Here is a 14029-nt window from a genome sequence, read left to right as displayed (position 1 = left end):
TATACCATCTACATACACATCGATGTCTCCCTATTTTTATTCTACTCGGTCAACGTAGCAGTGGTAGAGTTGGTCTTGCTAACTTCCCCAAACACACCAGCATACCCATGCTGAGCAAGGTATTCTCTAAAAAGGATATCCTCATTCTCAAGATCCCTCTCCTTGTCCGGGATCAAGAACCAGGAAATGGCAGCACCAGTCATGGCAAAGGCAGCACCAATGAGAAACACGCCTTGAACACCCTTGTTGGCGTCACCGAACGAGTTCTGGATAGGAATGAAGACTTGTGTGCCAATGGCGGCACCGGCTTTGCCTACAGCAGCAGCAAATCCGAGAAAGTGGCCGCGAACGGGAGTCGGGAAGGACTCGGCACCACAAAGGAATGTGGCAACCTATTCTATGTATTAGCCATTGCGATTGTGCTTCTAAGTGATGACGTTGCACTTACACCGGGACCCATTTCTCCAAGAGTGTTGAAAATTCCGTACAAGACGACAAAGAGGGGGAAGATGGGCAGAATCTTGTCCAGAGCACCGCCAATGATGAAGCCGAGAACAGACCAGAGCACAAAACCAAGCGTCATGGTCTGTTTACGGCCAATCTTGTCCATGAGAATGCCGCCGATCAATGTACCAGGGATGTAGAACAGATTGAGGACGGTTCCGTATCCAATGTTCTCCATCAACGTGTCGTTGGGGTTGAGAGTTGCAATGACGGTTGAGCCAAAGATACCAAAGGGGTAGGTCTAGAGCACGTCATGGTTAGTATTACTTTAAATCAAGCCTTTTTCGAACTGCACTTACAACAAAGTCGTACATGAACCAGGCCAAGGACGTTCCGAGCATCGGCTTCCAGTAACGCTTGATGACGAGCCAGTACGGAATATGCTGCTTCATAGCGTGCTTCTGGTACTGGGTAGAGTTGATGAGTCGTAATCTGAAGAAAAGCAATGCCACCGGCAGAACGATGCCGATGCCGAAACTGACTCGCCAGACACCATCGCTGACGTTCCAACTGTACGCGGCCAAAACGATAAGGGCAACAACACCAGCAATGACGAAACCCATATCGATGGAAAAGTCGGTGGCAACAGCCGTCAGAATACCGCGACGGCGTCGAACCGAGAGAGTCTCATCGGCAGCTTCAGTAGCGCTAGTAGCACAGGTTGGGTATTCGCCTATTCGCAGAATTTAGCATTGAAACTCGGAGATGCTGAAGGTGGTATTGGACTCACCACCAACGCCAAATCCAGCAACACCACGTCCGATAATCATCATCCAAAACATGCCATTCACACTGGTTCCATGGGAAGCAGTGGACAGAATCAGACCCAAGACCAGGAAAAACGTGGCCCAAAAAATGCCATTGCGTCTGCCCAGCCTGTCAATTGCCCAGCCAAAGAACAGCATGCCAAAAACTTCGCCGATCAGAAACGCATTGGAGACTCTGGTCTTGACATCCTTGGTGTATTCTTTGGGATACAGCTCCGCCAGCACCGTGTTCATGTATCCGACGATTTGTGCGTTGTAGCCATCGGAAAACAAGGCCAGTCCACCGACCAACACCATCATCACGGATGATGCCTTGCTCACAGGCTGCGGGACAACCTGCTCATCTTTGAGATCGGAGATGGTCTCGGTGGCGTGAACGTCCACTGCAGTGGCATTCTCATGAGCGTCCTTCATGGCTGCTGGCTGTTTTCGCGACCGAATTCTACTGCCGTGCTTCAACTATGGCCTAGGAGGCGACTATCGAGGGCAGAGTTGACGGACTGGGTTGATCTTTTCGCGATAACAGACCGAGACGAATTTATAAGAGTCGACAAGGCTTCACTTATGCAAGTTGACATGTGAATGCATATTCGATAAATGATGCGTGGCGCCAACGGTGCGACATGGGACAGACACGGCATCAATATCAGCATCTTTGTCTCATTCCGTCGCAGCAGGTAACCAGCCCACGTGGGTGCAACGCAACCCATTCTGAAGATCAAACCCTTTAAACAATTTAGACTCGCCATCAGAAACCATGAAGTCTGCGCGAGGCTAAGCGCACAAATGGCTAAGAAAACACCTCCTTCCATTCATGGTTGCAGATTTTATCACCTCGCGTAGAATTATTAACAAATGATGTCGAGGTCCATCTACAGCCACAAACCGGCATTGTGCCGATGATCCGTCCCGCAAGAGCATTTGTAGATTGAGTTGATGAATAACGAGCTGATGCTGGGCCACGTGTGTAGCGTCGCCCCCACAACCAGATACTTGGATTGCTGGGGTTTTTCTTCATCTCAAGTAGAAATGGAAGTCCATACGAACCACTTTAAGATAAATGCAGCAGACGAGACTCCACATGTGTTGGCGGATGGGGACTCGGGGGGAAGCCCGAGTATGTGACTTGGACGTCATGAAGACGAATACTTTGGCACGTGTGAGATTCTGAGAATGTAAATCAACGTTGCAAATTTGTAGTAAGCCTTCTTGCAAGGTTTCTTGAGCCGAGAACTGGTAATTTGGTATTAAACTCTTTGATAACCTCGCTTTTGACCTTGCAGGACACCATCACGCGACAGAGCACTGGATTCATCTTAGCCCTGTCTTGGTTTGAACCCTGCATCAAACGCATCTAAACTTCGGATCACCACTGTAAACTTCAGAATGGTTGTTACCAGCGAACAAGTCTCCTTCTTCAAGGAGAAGGGCTACCTCATCATCCGTGACTTTCTGTCACCCGAGGAAGTCAAGAACCTTCAAAACTGGGCTCAGGAGGTTCATGACTGGAAGCCTACCGCAGACTCCGAATTTATGCCATACGAGGTTTGTCATTTAAAAGCCAAAGGATGAGACTTTGCAAAATGCTTATAGTGGTGTAGGAGGTCAATGCAGCCGGGAAGCGAGTGCTCTGCCGAACCGAAAACTTTGTGGATTACCACGATGGGTTTGACAAATTGCTTCGTGGAGAGAGGCTCCTTGGTCTTTTGAGCGGTTTGGCTGGAGAGCCCATGCACTTGTTCAAAGAGAAAATCAACTACAAGCTCGCTGGTAGTGGTAAGTTGCATAAAAGAGCTTCCAATTGAGCAATACAGATCTAACAATCAAACAGGTGGCTTTGCTCCTCACATTGATGCCGTTGCTTACACCCAGATCAAGGACGTGAAGCACTTGACCATTCTGCTCAGCGTTGATCCTTCCAATATGACCAACGGAGGCTTGGAAGTTGTTGATGGCAGTCATGAGATGACAATCCCCATCAATGAGAAGACTCACTGTATTGAGTCCGACTGGGTTGACTCTCAAAAATGGGTTCCAGTTGAACTGGAAGCAGGTACGTAATTGAAGCACTACATTGTTGACTCTGGCCGCTTTCTAACAAGTGACGTCTAGGTCAACTCCTCATTTTCCCCTCTTATTTGGCTCATCGCAGCGGACCCAACAACAGCTCTGATGACCGCAAGGCCATCTACGCGACGTATAACTTGGCGCGAGAGGGTGACATGCACCGTGTGTACTATGAGGACCGTAAGAAGGAATGGCCAGCTACTCATATGCGCAAGGCTGGAGAGTCGTATGCTAAAGGTGCTTTGACGTATGGTTTTGGATCACCTATGTTGAGTGTAGATGCTGGCAAACAGGTAGCTTTTTAAGTATGGCTAGGCATATGAGTTAGACCAAACTTGTTAGAGTTTAGAGGAGTTGCGCTGTTCTTCGGTGGTTGATATGCATATATTATTAGCCTGGAGTAATAGTAATAGCCTTATCAGTCATTCGATTTGTTGAGACTTCTCATGTTCTACGCTCAATGTGTTCGCTAGAAATCATCACGATTTCGCTATCAACCCTACGGACGTATGATCACAAGTTGCGTAATTTTCCGACGGTAAACAAGGTTTGTTCGCCTACTTCCGGGCTTTCCCTGCCTCAAACGTCACAGGCATTCAACTGAATGTAACGCTCCAATGGGACTGTACCAATTTGAAGTAATTATCTGATAATACATACCCCCAAAGTGGGACTTTGACAGTACACATCCTAGCCGTGGGTCTCGCCAAACTGACGGGAACTAAACAACACTAGACTTTGGCGCCACCACAGGGCACATGGCGCATTGTGCCAAGCGATTGGGCTTTCAAATTCCACGTGCTTAGCGATGACTTGGAATGTTTGCTGACAGTGGGGTCACAAGAATCTCGGGGGGAAGACCGGTGTCCTCTTTGGGTTGCTGTACCATTGGTGCGGTTATGTCAGGCTTTGAACAGTATTATTCTTATTTTTAATTTTACCGAACGAACTGCCTCGCTTCCAGGATTCATATGTAGGGTCCTTGTTGAGTTTCTCGAGTTTGGGAAGTTGTTCATGTGAGGGAACCCTAAACCCTGTCAACCTCTCAACCTCTCTTGAGAAAGGTTTGACAAGAACAGCACACTGGCGTGTGACATTCTTCCATTCCAGCATTCTCTTATTCTGCATTAACTGACATAGAGTTAAGTTGATTCTTATTCTGTTACCGTATAACACACAATCATGGCTATTCCAATTCCCAGCCCTCTTACACCGAAATCGGTTACTTCTTATGTCCTCTCAGTACTAGAAGCGTCAGACAACACCCCCTACATAGGTGAGCCGATATCACAACTCCAACACTCTCTACAAGCCGCAGATCAAGCTGCATCTACATCGCCACCCGTGGACGAAGCCACACAGGTCGCAGCTCTCCTCCACGATATCGGGCAGTTCGTCCCCGGAAAGGATCTCATCTCCTTGACTGGTGGCAAAGCCGAGAACCTTGGCGGAGCAGCAACAGGCGAGAGCGTCGGCCGTGTTGGGCACGACACATTGGGCGGACGCTTTCTTCTTGCGCTCGGCTTCTCATCCAAGGTAGCCCGCCTGGTTGCATCGCATGTCGAAGCAAAGAGGTATCTGTGCGCCGTTGACAGCGGATACTACAACAAGCTCTCGGACGCCTCGAAGAAGTCCCTCGCTTACCAGGGCGGGCCGATGAGTGGCAAGGAGCTTGACGATTTCGGCAACGATCAATGGTGCAGGGAGATGTGTCAATTGCGGGTTTGGGACGACGAGGCAAAAGTAGAAGGTCTGGAGGTGAGGAGTTTGGAGAGCTGGAGGCCCATAATTGAGCGGCAGTTGGAGGAAAAAAAGCAAGTAGCGGAAAAACAGTCATGATGAAGACGAGATATTGGTTACGAAATGTGTACTTTACTGTCCAAGCTGATGAGAAACAGGAGGGCTTCGCGTTTCTTTCGGTATGGTTGCATGCATGAAGACCGCTGTGAAAAGACGTTCAAAGAGGCTGTTTGGGCTTTATAAAAAACAAATATTAGGCACAATTGCGTTTCAGCCAGACTACTACTCACAACTCGTCCGGCGTGCCGTTGCTGCAAGTGTAAGAAGTGGTTGTCCCAAAGCTACAAGGCGATGCGAGCAACTGGAGTTTCACCACACAGATCGAACCAATACTGCGAACAGTTTCTCAGACAATGCTTTTGCATATCCAACATATTCTACCGGTCATTGACCGTCATTGAGAAAGTTTCACAAACTCGCGATCATTGAACAAGCGCAACTCCATCCACTTTCCGATGTTTTTCGCAGCAACCATTTCTCGAGGTCAAAGCTCTCATATATACTAAACGATGCCTAGATTCACAATTGTCTCGGTCCTCTGATGCGCAAAAAGTCAAGATTGCCATGATCCACGATAATAAGACTTTTGCCATGCAAAGCGGATCACAGGGAACTATATGGCTTCGGAAGTTGGCATCATCCGAGGACTTTAGCCTCCGACAATTGTCGGTCCCATATGGAGCGTCTTGAGCGTCTAGCTGAACTAAGGTGGTTAAATGAGTTGCTTTTTGCATGTCTCAGCTAGAAAATACTGGAGATGTGGCATATCAACCACACCGGCAGCCAACAATGTGGCTTATCCTCTCCACTAATAGGCTCTCACCATCCCGTCAAACTGGTGGCCGTTGCGAACCCTGTACTGGTGTTGACCCTGGTTCCCCTTACTAAATCCAGAGCTAACAGGGCAGAACGGCTCCTGGGACGCCAAGGCCAACACTTAAACACACCTTAAACGACATTGTCATGGTGGCACCATGCGACGCCTTGCATTACCCAGCGTGGCGGATGTCTTTGACAGGAAACGGACGCCACCGGCTCCGGATAGTGGCTCGCTGTGTTTACGAAACTAAACAAGCTCCCGAGTGGATTTCTTTATTGAAAAGGTTGACTCGTGGTGAAAAAGCAAGGTTTGGAGCTGGCGAGAAGGGCCGTCGTCATACAGTATGCTGTGCCTCGTTTGTTGATGCTTGGACAATCGGGGGCATCTACCATCCTTGAGGAACTGGAGGCCCAATCAATCTGCCGAATCGGGTTCCAGGAGACGCACAGTCTTAGTGATTGGCAAGTATGGCGCTGGATCCGAAAACCTGGTTCCATGATGCCAAGGAAACATAAAGCATTGACCTCGACGAAGCTAAAGTGACGATCACTGGAGTGGACGAAAAGGAAATTGATAAACAGCGACTAGCAAAAACACTGAGTAATAATGTTCCTGGTTCATGATTCCCTTTTGCCGGTACGAGATCCATGACGAGTCTGCGCCCTCCATATATCACGACGGTTGATCTGGCCTGTTGCTCAAGTTGCTGTCCGTCTTTTCTCTTTTCTCTGCGGTTTGCCTGCATATCATCAGTTCGCCTGGAAACGCTCACACGAATAGGCAAGATACATAGATTGAGCAAAGATGGCGACACCAGACCTGCTACACATGTCGATATACGACATGCCAACCTCGCCTCCTCTGTGGGACAAGATTGGCAGGTTCTACATCGGCTTCTGCTGCACATGGACGACTCTAGTTCTCTCTGGCATGATATTCTGCGCGGTGAACCGCAAGAACCCAATCCTCAAGATCCGTGGATTGCCACTCTCCTTTGGTGCCATTATTTTGCTTCACTCGTATTGGATCCTGGCGCAGATTACATATCCCATCGGACGGTCAATACCCGTCATACTGGCCTACGATATTCAATACTTCTTCATGGGGATCTACTTCCCGCTTGGTATTGCGCTCTTTCACGCTTCTAATCTCCGTTTTCTTCATGTCGCCAAGCTGCAGAAGCAGTTTACTCAGCCTGTGCACCGAGTTACATCTGGGTGCAATGGTGCCAAAACGTCTCTTCTTTGTCGTGTTCGAAATATGAACTATACTGCGCGGATCATGCTATTTATCGGTATTGGCATGGTGGCACAGGTGTGTAATATGCCAAAAACAGATGTGTCACATTCTGTTCTCGCTAACCATGATGTTAGGTTCTTCTTACCCTTGGCATGTGGTTTGCCTGCATGAAATATCACCCGACTTATGGCCTGCCCGGTACTCAAATCAAGGGTGCAACTCTCCCAGAGCAACTGGTTGACCTGGGCCGTGGTTGGGAATGGTGGCCCTCGGTGCTTTGGCAAGTCGTCTGGACTTGGATTGTAAGTTGTGGCAGTTTTAGCACGTATACTTAAAATAGTATTGACCATCTCTAGGTTGCTCCCTATCTTATCTGGCGGGCTTGGGGCATTCGCGATACCATGGGGTGGCGTACACAAACCATCGGATGTTGCTTAGCCAAGTGAGTATCTCGAACATGCACCATCAATACGCAAACTAACACTGCTGTAGCCTCCATGCCACTCCCATGTTCCTCATCGCTTCCTATGTTCCGGCATTCGAAAAGGTCAACCCCTACTTCACTCCTAGTCAATGGTATGCCTTAGTCCCCCAACATTAGAAATCCGGATAGCTAACATCGCTCAGGATTCATCTGTCCATCATGATATTCGAAATCTTCACCGTCTTCGTCCCCGTCTTCCAAGTCATTCGAATGTGGTTCATCCAAAGACGAGTCAATGACTCGAATGCCAAATGGGAAACCGCATCCCAATCTAGCGGTACATCACAGTCGTCAACATTAGACTGGAAGAGCTCAACTCACAGTCTGTTTGAGAAGGGCAAGGCGTTAGACTATCTCGATGAAGAACTCGGAGATCGCCTGTTAACCATGACTGCCCTCGACCACGTCCTCAAGGACAACCCTGGTCCGCTGCAGGAATTCTCAGCTCTGAACGATTTCTCCGGTGAGAACATTGCCTTCCTGACACGGATGGCACGGTGGAAGTCATCTTGGCCTGTCATGCCCGACGGCGAACAAAAGCTTGATGTGTACAATGAGGCTCTCGCCATCTACACCGACTTCATCAGTCCCCGGGACGCCGAATTCCCATTAAACTTGTCCTCGCGTGAGCTCAAGCATCTCGAGGAGATTTTCGAAAAGGCCGCCCGTATCATCTGCGGCGAGGCATCGTCCAACCCTGCTACACCTTTTGACATCGAGGCACCATCGCCCACTCGCAGTGGTTCAGACTACGGCATCGGCACTCTTGTCAAGTACAGAGGGGACATACCTGCGAAATTTGGTCTCACTGTATTCGACCGCGTCCAAAGCCATATCAAGTATCTGGTCTTGACCAACACGTGGCCCAAGTTTGTTTCTGAGATGCAGTCCAGAAGAAGATCGAGTGAGACTGGGCGCAGTATTCTCACTGATGTGTCGGGACAATCACATGGTAGTAGGCTTTCTGCTCGTTTGGCCAAGTTGCTGCGCGACTTGGGTCTGTAATGTAGTATGGATGCAAGACTGTACACGTTCCTTCATGGTCTTATGTGGCCAGTAATTTCTTCGGGCAATGTATATATATCACACCAGCCGGGGCTGTTGCTCGTTCATCTAATTAACGCCGCCACTTGGTCCCGTGTGCTTCCTGCCATTGCAACTTGTTCCATCAGGTTCTTGCGCTCACCGTAAGATGCGAGTGTGAAATGCCATTGCTTCATTGAGTGCTTTGGGCACAGTCAATTTTGCGTGAACAACGACTACATCAACAGAGTAAAACACCAGCTAATCGGAATCCCACAAGTTCGTCGCTTCGATCTTCCAGGTCGACCCTTCCTGGTTGGAACACGGGTTGGAGGACTTGCCCGAAAGAAGAAAGCTGCAAATCTCTTCTATACTTCAAGTGACAATGTACCACATAAAACCCGCAAAAGTCACAATCAATAAACACAACGCCATCACAAGTGCGCCGCATTCTCATGCAAAAACCTCGTAGGAAGAGGCACCCAAACCGCCCTGATAAACTCTCCAAATCCCTTGCCCAAATTATCCAGCAACTTGGAACTACTCACGCCCCTCCCTAGCACGCCATAGACAACAAAGTGCACTGCATAAATCTCAGGGAACTCCACGCGTTCTATAAAATACCAATCTTGCCAGTCTTTTCGCATCAACTCCTTTAGCTTCTCTCTCGTCATAAACGTTCGTAACCAGTCGAATTGGTCTTTGGTCTGGACAAACAAACCGAGGTTGACGTTGCCGCCCTTGTCGCCTGAGCGGCCGAGAACAAGGTCTCCCAAAGGCCGCATTGTTTTGGGACCGAACGACTCCAGGGGAACAGGATTGGTGGTTTCGTAGTTGAGACGCGGGGCGAGCGGCTCGGTGATTTGAGGCGGACCGACGGGGATGCGACGTTGTTGTTTGGGATCGTCTTTGTGGGTGAGTATGGTGACTCCTTCGGAGATTTCTTGCTGGCTGACGAGAGATGGATAGTAGCCTAGGAAGGGTTTTGGAACTAAAGTCCGAAGATCCCATGAGCAGTGTGCGCCTGACACGTACGTTAGTTTACATGATTGAATGGTTGATGGCCAATCTTACCTGGGAAGTGGCTCATAAAGACAAAGTTCCAAGCTCCGGCTACTGCTCTACAAACACTCTTGTCCTTGGCTTGCGCAAATATCCTCATGTATGTAGTGGAGGCAAGTTGCGAGACAGGATTCTCCTGCGGTGTGCCAATTCTCTGGAAATCCAAGATGTCAAGCTTGTCCAGCAAGCCCCATTCGTCCAACTTACTCTTCACCTGCGCTTCCTGAACATCCCACTTGTGGTCCATAGCGTAGCCACACGCATTCATCAGAATCTCCAGCTGGTAACCGCCTTTGTAGAACACAGCCAGTTTGGTTGTCGGCGGGGGAGGATAACCCTTGACGCCGGAGACGTGAACCCGGTTCTTTGTGAGCTGTGGTTTGATTTGAACATTGCTCAAGTCGGCTTTTACATCGCTGTTGAGATAGATGTTGCCCTGGAGTTCGTACAACAGCTGACATCGGATGGTATCAGGGGTGACAAATCCACCAAGTTCCTCATGCTTGGTGATGACACTCTCCCCCTGGTAGGCAATTTCGGCAATCGGAAGACCAAGGTTGATGAAAGAGCTGGTAGGATACTTGTACGCTCCGGAAAAGTTGCCACCGGTAGCATAGGTCGAACACTCGATGAGATGGCCGGAGGCCAGCGTTCCAGCAAGGGCGTTGTAATCGGTTTCCTTCCAGCCGTGCCACCAAGCCGCTGCTCCGAGAACTGGAGACGCATCCGCCACTCTGCCGCATATGATAATGTCAGCGCCTTCGTCTAAAGCGCGTTTTATGCCGCGATATCCGAGATAGGCGTTTGCTGCTACGATGGGCATATGTTCCGGGTCTTGAAGGAAGCATAGAGCGTTGTCAGCAAGTTTGACGTCTTTGTTGGCTGAGTCTAGGTGGACTTTTGAAGCGGATGCCGCATCAGGTAGGAGGCTGTGAACTTTGTGCATGAGATTGTCGCCGTCTACATAAGCAACTTTTAGGTTGAGCTGCTTGTCTTTGATCTATGAGTTATTAGGCAACCGATGGAATCTTTGACATGCAACAAGGGACGTGTACCCACCATCTTGTGTGTCTTTTCAGCCAACCCCCTCGGGTTAAGGCCACCTCCGTTGATAATAATCTTGATGCGCTTCTGATCGGCAAGTTCAAGAGTCAACCGGAGGCCATCAAGGGCCGTGGGAGCCCATCCCATCTCGATTGAATCAGGCTCGCTGGCTAGCTTTTCGGCTTCAGTCGCCATGTTTGCTTCTGTGGTGATATTAGAACAGGCACGTTTTAAGAACGATACGCGGAGAGAGACGCGCACCCGCCAGGTAGTCGCCGGTGATGACATCAACAGGGCCATATTTCGCCTGGTTGTACATGTAAACACCAGGATCGCTATACGGGTTAGCAATGATGTCAATATAGTGTCGCCTTCGTTGAGGTAAAAGGGCTAAAGATACAGCAGTTTACTAAGACAGCGATAAAAATCCTCGGGGATACCAACCTCATCGCCCCAGAACAATTCGCGATCCGAATTGGCCGCTTTCGCGACTGTGACGCCAAAGTGAGAGTCATGATGGCAGAATGCACGCAAAGAAGCACGCACAACGCACGGGCGCGACTGACGAAAAAGAGCTTCCAAACAGAAAAATAAAAGATACAAGGCTTCAACAATCGCAGATGATGAAATAAAGCATTATACCGGGGTTGCAGACTCCTGTTTGGGACGGAGCTCGGCCGTTGATGCGGGGAGCGTGGATGAGCGGCTACTCCGGAAGCGTGCCGAGGCAAATTGGGGATCGACTTGGAGTCCCCGGATTTATTCTCTGGGGTCAATGGGTGCCTGGCCGCCCAGTGAGTTATTTACCGTTGAATTTCTTGGTGTGGGATCAAATGTGGCTGCTTTCGTTTGTTGTCTCACGTCGAGTAAAGTCAGCGTCTGCATTCGGGGGCCGACCGAGATCATCTTTATGCACATCACCCACCCTCTCGGGCCATTTGGAAACGTACCGAACGCCCGGTCAGAAGGTGAAAGCAGTGAGTCTGGTTGTACCAGCTGCAGGTTGACGTGGATGTGATTGAGAAGCTCCGTTGGCCCACAATCTGCTCTTAGGCCTCAAGGCGTGGCATCGAATTCGACATACAATTGCTTCGGGTGTACTTGGTTACTGTTCCTCGGAATAATATTATATCAACAAGTGGTTGTGGCGTATTACCCGGACAAAATGTATCCCCAGGTTCTCACTACCAAGTTTGCCCACCAATCGCAAAACATCGGAGTTTGGTCAACGCATTTATTCGACCTCGACTCGGAGAGTACAAGACTGCCCAAATATCGCCGTCTCTCGAGAAAACGTCCTGCCATTCGCTGTGTGTCTTCTCCAAATGTCTGCAGCTTCGATTACACTGAAATCCGTAGCTGTTGTATCTCCCATTGCCACTTTGGCTGAACATGCTAGTAGGTGGTAACACTAACACTGGATTCCCGTCGCAACACGAGACCAAATGAAATGGAACGCAATCAGCCATGTCTCTTCGATAAAATTAGCAGGTACGACTTATATAGCACTACCAGACAGTAGCAGCGAATGAAGATGATGCACCTCTTAAGATTTGAGATGTCATTGAACCTTACTTAAAGCTAAACCTAACTTCATTTCTGACCAATTCAGCAACTTCAACGCTTCCTCTCTCCCTTTTCGAGAAAACACATTAAAATAGGCTAGAAAGGAATTATAGCCTCGACTCGGGTGTGGGACTTTCTGACCCCTGTGTACTAAACAACCTGCTTTACTCACATTTCTAGCCAAGTCCGGGCGGCGTTCCAATAACTCAGCAACAATATCGTCAGAGTCAAAGATGCCCTCACATTTCTCAACATCATAGTCAGTAGGGATGAAAACCACGATGCATGTATACTGCGGCCCTGAGGCAAACGGGTGCGAGAGGGTACGAATGCGGGCATCATGCCCAGCGAGACAGCTGAGGTGATGCTAGTCGGGCGAGGAACTTGTGATGAGGCAAGGAAAAAATCTCTCATCTCCGATAACATCTAACAGAGCTCCTCGGTCATGTAGGCTTTTGCAACTAGCCAAAATTGTACAAACGGTTATGTAAATCAACGCTGGGTTTCATGCGTAGACACCGAGCCTAGCTTGAGGAGAAGATAGGCCGCTGAGCCACATATTCATATTAGTAGTCCACATGTACTCGAGACCTTGACATCTGATGTCTTGATACATCACCATGTATGCAGATTTCCTAGAATGTTCAGTAACCGTGGGCGAGGCCGTGCAGTAGGCGACGAAACCAATAAATTGACGTATGTAGCCCAGACGATTCAAGATGGCATTATTGTGGATTGTAAGAATGATTCCTGCACTTTTTGGTCCAACACCGTCTTTGCCGCCAAGAATCACCAGATGGTGAATGAACGGAAGCCATGTACACTGTGCCACTTCATGGGCAGCATTGCTAATTCAGTTGAAATGGGCAGTCAACGTTTTGAACAGACTTTTCCTTTGTAATACGCTGTTCAGGTGGACTACAATCCGGAGTACGATACCACTGGTAAGAACATATCCGAGAATAAAGCTCTAGCTAATAAAGTATATAGAAGCAATCAAGTTCAAGCAGGTTCCACCTCGTGTCAAAAATTGACTTGCGACACCATATTTTGCTCTTGGTATACGTTAATGCGCCGCTGCTCAGGATCAAGTTAGTTCAACTGCGACGAGCAAATTCACACTGGTCATCAAGGATCTAATAAAAACAGTTTCAACTTTCCCTACCAACAGTGTGCCCTGGACTCACTTGGTAAACTTGTGTAACCGTGATGTACAAGCTTGTACGACTAACATTCAAAACACTTCAACCCGCTGTTGAAACTCATTCATTCAAGTCCCAATCTCACGTCAGCTAGCCGTTTGCTGTCTCACATCCCATCATTCAGCCTAACCATTGCCCAAGAAACGCCAACGCCCAAACACCAGCCCATCGCACCCATAAATTGCGCCTCCCATGAGATCAAGACCATACCAGACACCGATACATGAAAGCCCATAGACCACTGACAACATAACTGTAAACAACCATGACCCATATGTCAAACTAGAATCAAGTCCGAAGCCCAATCAACCACGACGTCTCCTTTGCCGTTTCGACTGTACCGGCTTCACCGTCTTCCAATACTGAGCAACCACCTCCGGCGCCGTCTCCTCCACCACCGTTCTCGACACCCAAGTCGCCTCCTTCGGTCCGTAGCCCACCCACTCCACCA

The 14029-nt window shown here is 48.9% G+C and overlaps 6 protein-coding genes across 6 annotated transcripts in view; 3 read left to right on the top strand and 3 right to left on the bottom strand.

Annotated features, from left to right (window-relative positions):
* Positions 1-41: 41 nt before the first annotated feature.
* VFPPC_10563 (metabolite transport protein) lies at positions 42-1685 on the bottom strand (the record flags this gene model as incomplete). Its single annotated transcript, XM_018288907.1, has 4 exons — positions 42-392; positions 449-745; positions 804-1177; positions 1235-1685. The coding sequence occupies 4 exons, from the start codon at positions 1683-1685 to the stop codon at positions 42-44; spliced, it is 1473 nt and encodes a 490-aa protein (XP_018138035.1).
* A 972-nt stretch (positions 1686-2657) lies between these two features.
* VFPPC_10562 (epoxidase subunit A) lies at positions 2658-3643 on the top strand (the record flags this gene model as incomplete). Its single annotated transcript, XM_018288906.1, has 4 exons — positions 2658-2816; positions 2873-3047; positions 3103-3324; positions 3384-3643. The coding sequence occupies 4 exons, from the start codon at positions 2658-2660 to the stop codon at positions 3641-3643; spliced, it is 816 nt and encodes a 271-aa protein (XP_018138034.1).
* A 592-nt stretch (positions 3644-4235) lies between these two features.
* Positions 4236-4466, bottom strand: VFPPC_16771 (hypothetical protein; the record flags this gene model as incomplete). Its single annotated transcript, XM_018294524.1, has 1 exon — positions 4236-4466. The coding sequence occupies one exon, from the start codon at positions 4464-4466 to the stop codon at positions 4236-4238; it is 231 nt and encodes a 76-aa protein (XP_018138033.1).
* A 54-nt stretch (positions 4467-4520) lies between these two features.
* Positions 4521-5177, top strand: VFPPC_10561 (metal dependent phosphohydrolase; the record flags this gene model as incomplete). The annotated part of the gene is made up of 1 exon (XM_018288905.1): positions 4521-5177. One exon carries the CDS (start codon positions 4521-4523, stop codon positions 5175-5177), a length of 657 nt encoding a protein of 218 aa, XP_018138032.1.
* A 1585-nt stretch (positions 5178-6762) lies between these two features.
* VFPPC_14786 (regulator of G protein signaling domain-containing protein) lies at positions 6763-8686 on the top strand (the record flags this gene model as incomplete). Its single annotated transcript, XM_018292554.1, has 5 exons — positions 6763-7272; positions 7332-7499; positions 7554-7639; positions 7690-7773; positions 7825-8686. The coding sequence occupies 5 exons, from the start codon at positions 6763-6765 to the stop codon at positions 8684-8686; spliced, it is 1710 nt and encodes a 569-aa protein (XP_018138031.1).
* Positions 8687-9138: 452 nt separating this feature from the next.
* Positions 9139-14029, bottom strand: part of VFPPC_10560 (hypothetical protein) — a gene marked incomplete at both ends in the record, with an annotated part of 5507 nt that continues 616 nt past the window's right edge. Inside the window, 4 exons of the mRNA XM_018288904.1 lie at positions 9139-9728; positions 9779-10766; positions 10826-11013; positions 11072-11145. Coding sequence (XP_018138030.1) covers positions 9139-9728; positions 9779-10766; positions 10826-11013; positions 11072-11145 — 1840 coding nt within the window. The remainder of the gene's footprint in view (positions 9729-9778; positions 10767-10825; positions 11014-11071; positions 11146-14029) is intronic.

The sequence above is a fragment of the Pochonia chlamydosporia genome (genome assembly GCF_001653235.2).
Source record: "Pochonia chlamydosporia 170 chromosome Unknown PCv3seq00009, whole genome shotgun sequence".
Taxonomy (NCBI): domain Eukaryota; kingdom Fungi; phylum Ascomycota; class Sordariomycetes; order Hypocreales; family Clavicipitaceae; genus Pochonia; species Pochonia chlamydosporia.
This window is presented reverse-complemented; position numbering and strand designations above follow the sequence as displayed.